Below are 13,964 nucleotides of genomic sequence, written 5' to 3' on the forward strand. Positions count from 1 at the left end.
CTTCCCACAAAAATCCCTCCCACCATTGTTAACATGGGGGAGGGGGCGATGGCGGCCAGGTTCCCAGAAGAAGGCAAGCAAGCCCTGTTGTGTTAAACACAGACAAAGTTAAAGAACAGATCAAAACAAGATCTGATCTGAGCCTGACCCTAATACACCATTACGATACTATACTTCCCTTATTGTACATACGAATGGTTTTGAGACATATTCAAGATCAATTGGCAAGATGCCCTAGGCACCTTTCTCTCCGTTTCAATGCTGCCATCTTGTGGACTACCTAAACTCAATGAGAAGCAGCGACCTCCCTGCATTAGCGAAAATAGTCCCTTTGTGTGTTTAATTTCATTTGGGGGGAGGAGTAGGACTGACCAAAGCATGAGAACTTTTATCTTTAGGATTATTTTAATTATTAGCTTCAGTTTACTGAAAACAGATTCCAAGCCACAATGATTTCATTTCTTTCCTACTTAAAAAGTTAAGCTACTTCTAAAAAAAAAAAAAAAGAAAGAAAAAGAAAAAGCGAGGGAGAGTAAAAAATAAAGCTACAGAGCCTTAAAAAACACAACAATCAAATAAGACCTTGTAGAACACACAAGACAAATAATTCTGGAGAATACATTCATACTTTCTTTTCAAATTCCAAAGGAGACTCTTTTTTTTAACATTAAAAGAAATGTTTAAGGGGGCAGCTCTTTAAAAATGCTTGGGCTCTATGTGAACTTGCACAGAGGTTTTAATTTATATGCAAATTTTAAAATTCACTTAAAAGGCAGAAACTTACCCTTAAAATTAATTGACCTGATACAAAGCACATGAGACTAAATAACCTTAAGAAATGCTTCAGAGATTTGACATAAAGACCAGAAGCATTACCCAGTGTGGTGAGAATACAGATAGCCTCGGGAATGAGACATCCAGCCAAGTCACATTTCTAGACTTTTGAGGTTCATGAGTCAACCGGTACTCAAGATACTTCTCGCTGGTGGATATCGATATATATGATTCATCCTCAAGAACAGAATATCTTTCATATTAAATATCGTGGGCATAGGAAGAATGCTATACATATAACATGTCTGCCTTGGAAAGTAACCTTCCCGGAAATTTTATGTAAAACCAATTTGACAGGCAGTCCATAATCTTTTTAAAGCTGGATTTAAAAAAAAAAATCCGAAACGTGATTTTGCAAACATTTTGACATCACCATGGGTCTTTTGAGTTTCCTGGTAGTCCTGGGTTTTGTGGTTTTCCCAGAATTTTCAACCAGACGTTAAGTTATATAAATTGTGCCTTTCGTGAACAAATTAAGGGCCTTGCTGACCTCAATGATTAAATTTGTCTTTCTCTGCTTGTCTCTATTTTTCCTTTCCACCCACTGCAGAGTTTCCAACATATGGTTTTAACTGTGAATTTGGCTGGGGTTCTCACAAGACATTCTGTCACTGGGAACACGACAATCGCGTGCAGCTCAAGTGGAGCGTGTTGACCAGCAAAACCGGACCCATCCAGGATCACACAGGTAACGCGGAGTTCACTGCGGCCTCGGTTTCTCTGAAAGAGAGAAGGTGTCCCTGTGGGGGGTTTCTGGGCTCTGTGAGATGAGGGGTGTTAGAAAACACTCCCGAGCATTCACTCCTGCTTTCATTTCCTGGAATTATCGAGATCTCCTTTCCTAGAAGAGATGGTCCTACTCCGGGTAACAGACAAGGATGATTAAATCTAGCAGCGGATGGCCTCTTGGAAAAATAGCACACTAGGCAAAGATGTGTAACTAAGTACCTGTTTTATACTCTTCCTGCACCATGTTCATGGAAATTCCGAATACATTCAAAAGCAGAGAAGACTTAGTTGACCTGAACCCTCGACGCATATCACCCAGCTTCAACAGGCACCGAATCATAGGCTTGTTATTTTATCTTGAGCACCCCTGGCTCTGGATTATTTTGAAGCAAATCCAGGCATATGTCATATCATTTGTTTTGCAGCTAAAGAAACAATATGTGAGCCTCGTGCCCCCTCTCTCTTGACCCTTGCAGTGGAAGTGGAACAAAGTGGAGCGGAATTCTTTTTCTTTTGAGGAAGACTGTAAATCTGGCCCTTTTTTTTTCAGAGCAGGTGGAAACCTCACCCTGCCCCACCCCGTCTCCTATCTTACTTTCCTGCTAGGATTACTTAGGGCAGAGGGATGGCCTGGGGTGGGGGGCAGTCACTAGAGGCTGACAGACACTCCAGTGAACTCTTTGTCTACCGCTCTCTTGCTTTCCCCTCAGTCATATTGTCATCCAGCTTGAGATGCTGCCTAAAGACTGGGCGGTTGTCCTCACAACGCCCACACGTACCCAGGCTCCCACACGCTCACCACAAACACTCAACCATCGCCCTTCCCTCCGACTCAGTGAAACTTCCAGGACTGTTGGCTCGAGAGGTGGCTTCCCAAACGATACCCCGGAGGGCCGTTTGCTGATGCTGAGAAATCTCATTAAGCAAAATTCCCCCATGCTGGGCCTTTGGATGAGTGGGTCAGTGGGCCAGTGGATGGGCAGAGGGCACTTCATGCCTTTCCCATTTTGTCATTCACTTTTCTTTTCCCCCAGTGAATATAACCATTAAGTAGGTTGAATTGGCCTCCTTCCACCACAGCCACCTCTTTGCCTAATGAGAATGACAAGGAAATTGGATAAAATTGGACTCCTTCAATTCTGAGACACTTTCAATTGAATCTTAAGACAAGCAGTTTTAGAAAACTTAAAATACTTTGACTGTAAATGGCACTGTACATATAAATGGCATCAAATTAACCAAATGCAATTAGCCAAAATGAAGGCAGTAATGGTGGAAAAATTGATGCAAAGTGAAGCAAAATGGCTCAGTAGGATCTGACATTCAAAGGAGGTTAAAAGCTATGTTAGCCAGAGACAAAAGCTAAAAGGCTCGCAGAAGTAAAGTGCTAATTGAGAAAATGAAGACAGAGTTCCTGACCCAGAACTGTGATAAAACCTCTGAAAGGAAGAATATCAACGCTTTATGAGTTGAAGTATCAGAAAAGGAGGGCTTGTCTTAGAGGAGCAGCTGAGAAGTGTAAGTCCTTCAGAAGCATTTGTTTCTTTTGTTCTCCCAGACACCCAGATTTCCTTGGCTGGGGTGCCAGGTCTGCTCTGATGAGAAAAAGCCTCCCACGGCCCTGGAAACATGAGCATTTGCTGAGAGAGGGGGGTGAGCCCTACATCTGAAAGGCAGGGACTTGTTAACGTAAGGAAACTAGATAAAAAAGGGCCTCTTACATGCACACAGACGGACGTTAGACGGTGTTCCACATTTTGCAGATCAGACCTGGAGCTTTCTTTAAATTAACGCGATCTAGGTAAAAATATCCTGCTGTCCAATTTGGAATTTATTGGAAGGAATCCCACTTGGTTTTCTGCATTTGACTTGTAAGAGGGAAGCTATGCACCTCCTTCCAGAAGATTCCTGAAACCCAGCATCTTCCCTGGTTCGTTGAACAAGTGTTCTTTAAGGAGCCCTATTACTTGGTACATGCTGAACTGGAGATGTTGAAATAAAGGAGGGGGGGATGGGGGGCGGCAGCTCTGGGGAGCTCACAGAATGGTTACAGGTGGGAAATGATTACCATGCAGGGGGTGGGGGTCCCAGGTAGAGGTGAGTGGCGATGGGAAAGAGAACATGGCAGCTCAGAGAAAGCAATTGTGTCCCAGAGAGTCTGGGCTAGGAATGGCATGTGCGGACACAGAGGAGGGATGGCTGGGGGTGTGCGGGACAGGCTCCTCTGTGAAGCGGTTAGCTATATGGGGCGAGGGGCTGTGCAGTCTCTGGTGCCATGCGAAAAAGTGTGGCTAGGCTAAGGGTAGTGGGGAGACGCCAACAAACTTCGAGCTGAGGAGTGGCATGAGCGTGTTTTTCAAAGACCGCAGTGGTGTCACGGCGGAGGCCAGGAGAGAATTCCCAGGCAGTCTTCCTCCCTCCGTCCAAGACTGGTTTCCTCCTCCTTTCTACCACCTCTTCTCTGATGAGCCAAAATACAGGTCACGGGCTCCCTCGATGTGCCCCTCTATTTGCAGCATCTCCAGCTTCGGGATTTTTCCTTAAGAATGGGGGACCGGGACCCTACTCGGCTCAGTGAGATGGCGCTGCCACATGGTTAAGGAACCACCAGTTGGTAAAATAGTGGGAGAAAGCAAACCCCAAGAGCAACTGGGTCCTTGTGGCCACGAGGGGGCGCTCTGTAAAGATCGTGTCGAACGTGCCACTGGAGCTGTGAATTTTATTTCCACCCTCCTTTCATTATTCCACCCGTTGGTTTTCTTTCTTTCTTTCTTTCTTTCTTTTTTTTTAAGATATTATTTATTTATTTGACAGAGAGAGATCACAAGTAGGCAGAGAGGCAGGCAGAGAGAGAGAGGAGGAAGCAGAATTCGTGCTGAGCAGAGAGCCCCATGCTGGGCTTGATTTCAGAACGCTGGGATCATGACTTGAGCCTAAGCCATAGGCTCTAACCCACTGAGCCACCCAGGCGCCACCCCCCACCCCCCGTTGGTTTTCTGAAGAGGGTTTTGGTACAATCTCATGTACGCAGCCAGGGGAGGGAAGCAAGATGCCTACTGACACCCCCCCTTCCTCCCGGACACCGTGGACACAGGCAAGAAGATACAAGGACGAGCCTACATGTGCATGGGGAAAAAGGATCTCACAAACACGCAAACCCCTTGGGCAGCAAACAAAACATCCCGCTGCCCACTGAGGCCCGAGCATCACATTCACACTTACCTCAGGTGAGGCATTACAGTAGGCATTTCTATTTACAGAGCAAACAGTGAAACATGAGTTGTGTGTGTAGACCAGGTGGTGGCAGGAGGAAATGTTCCCACTGGGGGTAATTAAAAGCAAAGCCAAGAGTAAGTCCTTGCAACTCGGCAAGGATCTATGTCGCCAAAATGGCACATTCTAATAAGCCTTAAAAATGCAACCTTGCCTCTCCTTGAACCAGAAGCCCACATCAAACAGAAGTGAGACTTGTAGCTGAGAGTCAAGCTCTCAGGAGCATGTAAGGAATTTATAAGCCATTAAAACATGCTAGGGAAAAAACACGTGAATTTGTGTGTGGGGGGGGGGATCACTAGATGATTTGGAAAAACTGCAATGTTAGTACTATCAGGCAGTTATAGTAACCAAAGTATCATCACCCAGCTCACATGATAAATAAGAAAACATCTAAATTATTCCATGTCGTGTCTGTGTTTGGATCCGTGCTGCTGAAACTATTTAAAATTTTGCCTGAAAAATAGTTCTGCCCTCTGCTTTCAATGTGCATGCGACGAGGCAAATGCCAATGGGAGTCCTTGCCCATGGCCATGGGACGATGCCTTCCAAATCCAGACTGCCCGAATTGGTGTTGTTTCACAGTCCTTCCCCATCCAGCACCCACGCAGGGAGGCTTGGAGCACAACCTTAGGTGCCAAAGAGGTTCCTCTAAAACCGCACACCCTTCCCTTCCCACTGCATATTTGTGTTCTTGATGCTCAACCTCAGAGAGAAGGTTGGAGTCATGAACTTGAAAGAAGAGATGAAGAAGTCGTTAACGTGGCCAGTCTCCCTAACCTGGTTTTTTGTCACAGCAGGTGATGGCAACTTCATCTACTCCCAGGCGGATGAAAACCAGAAGGGCAAAGTGGCTCGTCTGGTGAGCCCCGTGGTTTATTCCCAGAACTCCGCCCACTGCATGACCTTCTGGTATCACATGTCCGGTTCGCACGTGGGCACACTGCGGGTCAAGCTGCACTACCAAAAGCCAGAGGAGTATGATCAGTTGGTCTGGATGGCCATCGGACACCAAGGAGACCACTGGAAGGAAGGGCGGGTGCTCCTCCACAAGTCTCTGAAACTCTACCAGGTGTGTGGTCTTCCCCGGGTGGGAGGGCAGCTCCTTCTGGGAGACAGGAGATGGGCATGATATTTTGGAAATTATATAAATGAGATGTGGGAATTATGCCAGTCATTATTTCAGGTGTTTCCCAAACCTGGGATTTTGCTGTGGTGATTTTACTCTCAGCAGCATATTTCAGTCTCCAAGATTACAGGAATAGAACCAATTTGCTGTGAAAGAGGGGAGAATACTACTTTATAATCTATTTCAGGGCTGTCACAATGACCATTCCTTTTCTTCGCTGCTCTCCCCAGTTTTAAATTTTGAATCACAAGAAGAGAGTGTTAGGAGAAGTTTTATGCCATCACCAAGCAGTTAATGTAGATTGATGAGCAAATCGCGTGCTTAGGTAAAATCTCATGAATTTAATTTATGTGCCATAGATTGAACTGAACAAGCGTTTGTAAACACTGCTCCTCGGGACTGAACATTTCAATACTGTGAAAATGATCTCGTTTTGTTAGGTGATTTTTGAAGGCGAAATCGGAAAAGGAAATCTTGGTGGGATTGCAGTGGATGACATTAGTATTAACAACCACATTTCCCAAGAGGACTGCGCAAGTGAGTATGAACTGCTGTACAAGCCAGTGACGTGCTTGCCCAGGGCGTGAACAGTTTCCTGGGAGGGTCTTTGTCTTGCTCATTTAGACCTTAAGAATTTCAATGTGGACCTTAAGCACATTGTATGAAATGCATATTTTGGGCAAAAGGGCATAAAATCAGGTCATCTTACCTTTGGCTACCCCATCCCCCACCTCATTCATTTAGTGTCTGCTTGGTACTTGCAAAACCACATAAATGATGTAGAATCCAAAAACCATAGCTAAAAAGAATAACTAACCGCCCCCCCCCAAAAAAAAGAAGAAAAAGAAGAAGAAACACTCACAGCTTACAGGCTATATATACCTTGCCAAAACATTTTGATGAAAAGTGGAAAACTCAGACATCTGGATAATTCCAAATATCTGGGTGCATAAACAAAACAGCAGGTCTTTGAAAATTTTGAGCACAGCAAACTTAATTAAGATTACAACGTTAACGGATCATAGAAGCCATAATTCTCCTCTCTATTATAAATAAGTATATGTTTCTGACTCTAAAAATAGTTGAAATGACTCAAAACAATAAATGAAATTTTGAGACCTTGCCTAGTACTCCAGAGCTTATGGCTTGTGTTGGCCTGGTATATGGGTGAAAGTTGATGTCGAAAGCCAATTCGTATTCCCTGGTTCTTGATGTATAATTATAAATAGCATCACTAATGGCAAAGTAATAGCACAGTAATTAGTCTTAAGCTCCATTTGCTACACTTCAACTTTTACTATATATCATATAATAGCATGTTAATTATAACAAAATGGAATAAGCCTATTGGGCAAATTTAAGACAAAGGAGGTCTGTTGGCTGGTAATAGGTTTTTGGTCATTTCAGCAATTTACAAAGCTTTTATTATACAATATATCGAATATTATGTAATCCTAAAGTGGCAATAATTTGATATGGTCGATTAAAGAAATTGGGGAAAAAGAGCAATGAATAAGGATCTGCTTCTTTGTACTATGCAAGGAAATCTACTTAGTGCCACACTACTTAGCTGGTCTTTGCAAGAAATAGTAAGACTTAAGATGTTGAGATTACACTATCGCTTGCCCACACCCAAGTCTACACTGTTGTTAAAATATGTATTTCATGTAGTTACACAGTGTATGCGATGTCGCTGCTTTCCTCTTCCAAAATGAAAATGAGGTTTTTGGAATGTGAGAGCAAACTCCACAAACGGAAACAAAGGAATAAAATTTGATTCCATTCATCAAGTTTTAATGGACTGCATGCTTCACGCAAAGCAGCATCCAAGTGCTCCCGTGAATATATAGAGGGATAAGACAATTTGATGAGCCTGTTTCTTTTCATGGGACTGGTCCACACGGCCGTAGCGGTTGCTGGGCCTCATACTCAGAAAGTCACAACTGAAACACCATCAAAATACTCTTATGTTGCTGCCCCGATAAAAAGATGCCTCAGATAATTAATTGTATAATGAGTCACCAAATATGTGTCCTTGAATATTTAGCTATGGATGCTATGAAACTTTCAATTCTTTATTAGTTATCCACACATTTATGGAACAAATATTTTTGAAGACACTTTTTCTGTTCTGTTATAAATGTTGGGAATACAGCAGTGAATAAAGTCCTCAAAACTCCCTGCCCTCCCTCTCCTCAAAACCACATGGGCTATTGGAACTCTACTTCCAGAGATTTCATTTCTTTTAGTTTATTACTATAATTATTATTTTATTATTATTATTATTTGGGGAGGGGAGGTAAGACATAGAACACAGTCTCTTGCCTCAAAGAGCTCGTAATACAATTTGGAAAAACAAACTAGCCCTTGCCAAATTCAGGAACAAGTTCTCTAAAAAAGCACAAGATGGCAGCCATCGGCACAACCCCGCTACTGCTACCTGTTTCCGTCAGCTTTCCCCCATACTCCAGATGCCAGAACAATTTCAGTCCACTCTTCTCTTCTCCTGAAACGACACACTCTGCTAGCAGCAGTGCTTGCTGGTTTCGATGTGACCCCAGTTTCCTCATCCTCTGACACCACTTCTCCATTGTTCTGCATTTATGTGGTGGGGTTGGATCACACTACAAACTCCCAAGGAAATCCAGCAGAAGCATTGGTCTGAGTGTGTGTATGTGTGTGTGTGTAACCATTTATGTAGTCTGTGTGTATTGGATTTTGTTGGCAGTTCAAATATCTCTTTCAATTTTGTTTGACTTGTCAGAACCGGCCGACCTGGATAAAAGAAACCCAGAAAATAAAATTGATGAAACAGGTAAGTCTGTCTTGATGACCAGTTAAAAAAATATTTACTCTGGCTTTCATTATATTATGAAGTAACTTTCTGGAGGTCTAGCACACTGGTAGATCAAAGAGGTTCAAATATAATAAACATCTCTGCCCATGGTGCCGTGTGTTGGACTCTTGTCGCAGAGGGCTGTCTTCTAAGCTGTCCGGAGATCTAGGCCAACACGGAGGCCTGGTGGGGGACATGCTCGCCCTGGCCTTGTCCTGTCTGAGCTGGAGGAGGACCTAGAGGATAACCACATGAAACACTCTCCCATTACATCTGTGGAAATAGGAAACCACTGAAGCCCATGACCTACCCAAAGACCAACAGATTTTTGTACAAGAATTTGAAACCATGCTAAATTCTCATCTGACCGATATGATCTTTGAGGACCGGACCCCAATTTTTGTGATAAGCTGTTGTGTTTGATCCATGTGGCCTCCTCTTTTCCATGGGAATCACACTTCATGATAATGAAGACAGTGATGATGATGGTGGTGGCGATTTATTGAGGAGCTAGTGTGTCTCAGGCACCTGAAGGTGTTGTTGTGTATGCTCTCTGAGGCAGACTGATCCCCCCTTTCACAGATAAGGGGGCTGAAACCAGGAACTTGCCTTCAGTAGCCCAGTTAATTGGGAGGTAGCTTCGGACTTTACACTGATTAATCTGAAAATGTGTGTTTTCCTTGATTACTTTGTGATCAAATACAGGACATTTGACCAGAGTTGGGCCCTACCTGATACTATTGTATTTCTAGAAGCTTCCACCCCTCCCAGCCAGCTTTTGTGGGTTGTTAGACCCTCGCCTCAGCCAGCATCACTCACAGCTGCTGTCAGCAGCTCCGTGTCCTGGCCATCAGCCTCAGCACCTGTGGCCGGTAGAAATGTGGAGCCACCGCAGTCAGTCTTGGACTTGATAGAGACAAATAAATGCGGCACTGTACTAAGTCGTTAATAACATTAACATGCGGCTCATTGAGCTTAGTTACACAGCCCATACCAAGATGTAAGCTTTATTAGAGGTTGTTTCAAAACAATGTTTCAAGGGAGAGAATATTAATATGTCCCAAGGCTTGTTTTCCCCTGTTTAGGGACTTGCATCTCATATTTTTAGTTTTCTTTGATTGGAATCTTTGTTGACCAGAACACCATTAAGTAAACACTATGCATGTTGTGCATTAACATTTCAGTCTCATTTCTAGTACCACGTAATTAGGCTCAAAGCTCCCATGTTAATAATTTCTCATGTTCCACTCTCAAGAAAACATTTCCCCAGTGACTGAACTGCAGAGCAGCGTGACTGTCTCCTGTGAAACCACCAGGGCTGCAAAGACGCTGATTATTAAATGTGTTCTATTCAGCACAACACAGACACGCTCTCTAGCTTTGAGCCATAGCCCATGTTAAATGTCAGGGGCGAGCATCCGCTTTGTTCTGAAAGATCTGTCCTTCTTGAGTGAAACTGGTAGACCCGGGAGCTCAGAATCTGTCTGAATGGAAGATTTTACATGTGGGGGAGCAAACACCTGTGTACCCCGTGCCCAGACACACTGGAAATGGCACGATACAGAGGGCAGTTTGGAAGGTCTCCCTGGGCCTGGTTTGGGGGGCAGGCACAGGCACAGGGCAGGGTGAAACACACACCCCTACCCCCTCACCCCTCCAACCCCCCTCTAGCCGAATGTGTGACTAAGCCGTTTGCAGAGCTTTAGTGACCTGGCTTGCAAACACAGATTACAGTCTAGGGTACACGGTGGGCTGCGCAAAATCCGAATTCGATCAGAACCTCGCCCTCCCCTGTTTGTCCAGAATCTGTGGTCCCCGTGTGCCAGGCCCTGTATAGGAATCGCGGCACCTGCTACACCTCCATTCACAACAAGTCAAACATAGATGGTGTTTCCTGGCGAGGGGAAGCCACATTCCGCTCTGGAGAGAGGACAGACCCACGTGGAGCCTGTGATTGGCTTTTTCTGTCCTTGTTCGCTGTTCTGCGCGTTTTCATCTGGTATGTCGGTGGGGCTCACGGGACCCATTCTGCTTTTCCCCTAGGGAGCACCCCCGGCTACGAGGGCCCAGGAGAAGGTGATGAGAACATCTCCAGGAAGCCGGGCAACGTGCTGAAGACCTTGGATCCCATCCTCATCACCATCATAGCCATGAGCGCCCTGGGGGTCCTCCTGGGCGCCGTGTGCGGGGTGGTGCTCTACTGCGCCTGTTGGCACAACGGCATGTCCGAGAGAAACTTGTCTGCCCTGGAGAACTATAACTTCGAACTTGTGGACGGCGTGAAGTTGAAAAAGGACAAACTGAACACACAGAGCACTTACTCGGAGGCATGAAGGCAGACAGAGGCAAGGACGCGTCGGAGGGCTGCCGCGGAAGGACAGACCTTGAACGTGCTGGGGGAGCCGTGGGTCTCTCGCCGCCCAGGCTGGGACGTGCGTCCGTGACGCTGAGCCAGGCTTTTCTCAGGAGCTTCGACGAGTCCGGCCGACAGGCGGGAACAAGTTCGCTGTGTTCACAAGCAGAATCATGTGCAGTCAGCTTTTTTCTGTTGGGTTCCTTCGAATCATCAAATGCTGGTGTTGAGACCAAGTATGAATGACTCAATAATTCATTTCCACTCTCCTCTCCCTCCCCTTCTCTCTCCTCTTCCTTTGATGGATTCTTTTCGGAAGCTGTGCAAAATCCAAGATGCGGGCACCAAGTGTATGCAGTGGGGCCCTCTCGACGGACGTGCTACCTGCAGCCCAGTGCCCAGAATATCGTAGAAAAACCGCCCTTCGGTGGACTCCTGAAGCCGTCCCTGTGTATAATTGCCCACGTCGTGCATAGGCAGAGAAGGATTAGGCTGTTTTCTGTGAACGTACTGTTATCGCCTCCGTCCCGGTATCGTGTGTCAGCTCTGTTTACAAAGCAATACCGTCAAATTTTCTTGATGTTTTCCAGTGTTGTACTAAACCTCGTGCTTGTGAACTCCATACAGGAAACTGTGCCATCACCAAACACGGCTGGCAACCGCAATGAAAACTCCTTGGCACTGGCTAGTCTGTCTTCTCAAGTGCCTTTTTGTTTGTACTGGTTCTCATTGTGTCACATTAACGACCCGCTCTGTTTCTCGCTGGTGAAAGCCCTACTCTTTAGTCAAACCCTGGTGGCCCACTGACTAAGAAGAAAGTATATTTTAGTGTGAGATGCTGCCCCCCTCCCCCACCCCGGGATGGCAAGGGCTCCGAAGATTTGGCAATGTGGCTTAATTGCTCTGCTTTTTTCCATAGTTCAATTTCATGTCTCTTGACCCTTTTGTATAAAGCTGCAATATTCTCTCTTATTGGTCTTTCATATGGAATGTATTTTCAAATGTAAACTTTCTCTCCTCTCTCTCTCTTTCTCTCTCTCTCTCTCTCTCTGTCCTTTTTCTCTCTTAGAATTTAAGCATTTGCCATTGTCCAGAAAAGAAACTTGCAGCTTTAACCTGCTGGTAATGGCAAACGATTTTGCTAGACTTTATGTTTAAAAATAAATAAATAAGGGAAATTCCTAACTTTGCCCTCCAAAGTCTAACTTTGGTTTTCTTGTTAACTGGTTAAAGTGACAGTATCTTTTTTCCTTAAGCCATTTGTCTGTCTGCTCCAATCAAAATGATCTGTGATAGAAGCGATTGCATTTAATAGAAAGAGTGATAAGCTGAGGAAAGAGTTAATACTAATTGGCTTTCAAGTGAGACCCAAAGAAAGGACTGAATACAATTCTCCAAATACCGAAAAATATGAAATTTTTACATCCAAATCTACAAAATGACCCGTGAGAACCTTCTTGTTTTGCTATTGAATCAGACACGGGAAGTAGAAGAAAGAACAGTTAATTTAAGAAAGTGACTATAAATCCTGCTGCCTGGGGTGAAGTATTTTAAGATAAGACCGGGAAAGAAAATGAGCAGAGTCAAAACAATTCTTTAAAAACATCCATTTAGGAGCAACCCTGAAAAAACAGAGACTTGAATGAATGCATCTAGAAACTTCCAGTGGCTCACAAAGAAAAGGCCTGCCGTGGGGCTGTTAAGACGGAAACCTCGAACAACAGCACAGAGAAGTAAATATCTTATCAGGCAGCATGCGAATTAATCCAAAGAAGTTGTGGTTGTTTTCAGAATGTTCCTATCAGTCAGGCCATGGTGTACAGAAGAATTTTTAGATTTTCCTCCCTTCCTACCTTGCTGCGGGGTCCCGTTCAGATACATTTGTGGGAGTCACATTTGCATCCTGGATGGGTCAGTCCATTCATCTTGGTTTAATTGGATTAAGGATGCCTTTTGTTTCCAGGAAAGTATCGATCACTATGAAAAAAGAATAGATTTTTATCCCCAGAGGCATTCATTCAGTTGTTCCAATCGTTAGGGGATGAAAGCACTAAGTAAGACCTGTTTATTTTTTTTTAAGGCAACAGACTTAAACTTGTCCTTAGCCAAGGAAAAATGATACTGCGACTTTAAATTTTAAAGTATCTTGCACTGATAAATATATTTAAAAATTATATGTTTATAAAGTTATTAATTTGTAAAGGCAGTGTTACAAATTGTTCAGTTTATATCGTTTTAGATTGTTTCGTAATTTTTAAAGGTGTAAAATAACATATTTTTTTCTTTATTGAAATCTATAAGACTTTCTGTAGTAAAATGTTTTCATTTTACTGGTATATGATTGCTTCATGTTTTGTACCATCATAAAATTTTGTGCAAATTTTTTTTACAGAAATTTTTATTTTCTATGACAATATGACGCTTGTAAATTGTTGTTTCAAAATGAACAGCGAAGCCTTAACTTTAAATGACATTTGTATTCTCAGACACTGAGTAGCATAAAAACCACATAGAACCGAACTGTAATTTCAATCCCAACCTATGACTACTACATTCCAAAGAGACAGTTGAATTAAACATTTTCATAAAATACCCACACCTGATGGCTTTTATTCTATTAGCTTTGTTATTGTTAAAGAAATTGGTATTACTCCAGCATCGGATAGGTTTCAAGATTTTTTAAAGTTCTTTTTTGGAAAAGTATATCCTAATAAGGAGAGACGATTAAGAAGACATATCCTGAAAGTAGACAATCCACTCAAATCGGACACTGTCAAGATAAGGAAGAGAATTCAGCCTTCTACGTGGAA

General features: G+C 43.7%; 1 protein-coding gene across 4 annotated transcripts in view; it reads left to right on the forward strand.

The window, feature by feature from the left end:
* The window catches only part of NRP1 (neuropilin 1), a 136,225-nt gene extending 122,479 nt beyond the window's left edge, over nucleotides 1-13,746 (forward strand). For 2 of the 4 annotated variants that reach the window (XM_044226943.1, XM_044226945.1), the window contains exons 13-17: nucleotides 1,385-1,522; nucleotides 5,634-5,908; nucleotides 6,406-6,502; nucleotides 8,730-8,780; nucleotides 10,845-13,746. In XM_044226943.1, the coding sequence (XP_044082878.1) occupies nucleotides 1,385-1,522; nucleotides 5,634-5,908; nucleotides 6,406-6,502; nucleotides 8,730-8,780; nucleotides 10,845-11,134 (851 nt within the window). In that variant the 3' untranslated portion in view covers nucleotides 11,135-13,746. The remainder of the gene's footprint in view (nucleotides 1-1,384; nucleotides 1,523-5,633; nucleotides 5,909-6,405; nucleotides 6,503-8,729; nucleotides 8,781-10,844) is intronic. The other 2 variants (XM_044226944.1, XM_044226947.1) reach the window with 1 other exon arrangement.
* Nucleotides 13,747-13,964: the final 218 nt, after the last annotated feature.

The sequence above is a fragment of the Neovison vison genome, chromosome 12 (assembly GCF_020171115.1).
Source record: "Neovison vison isolate M4711 chromosome 12, ASM_NN_V1, whole genome shotgun sequence".
NCBI classification, from domain to species: domain Eukaryota; kingdom Metazoa; phylum Chordata; class Mammalia; order Carnivora; family Mustelidae; genus Neogale; species Neogale vison.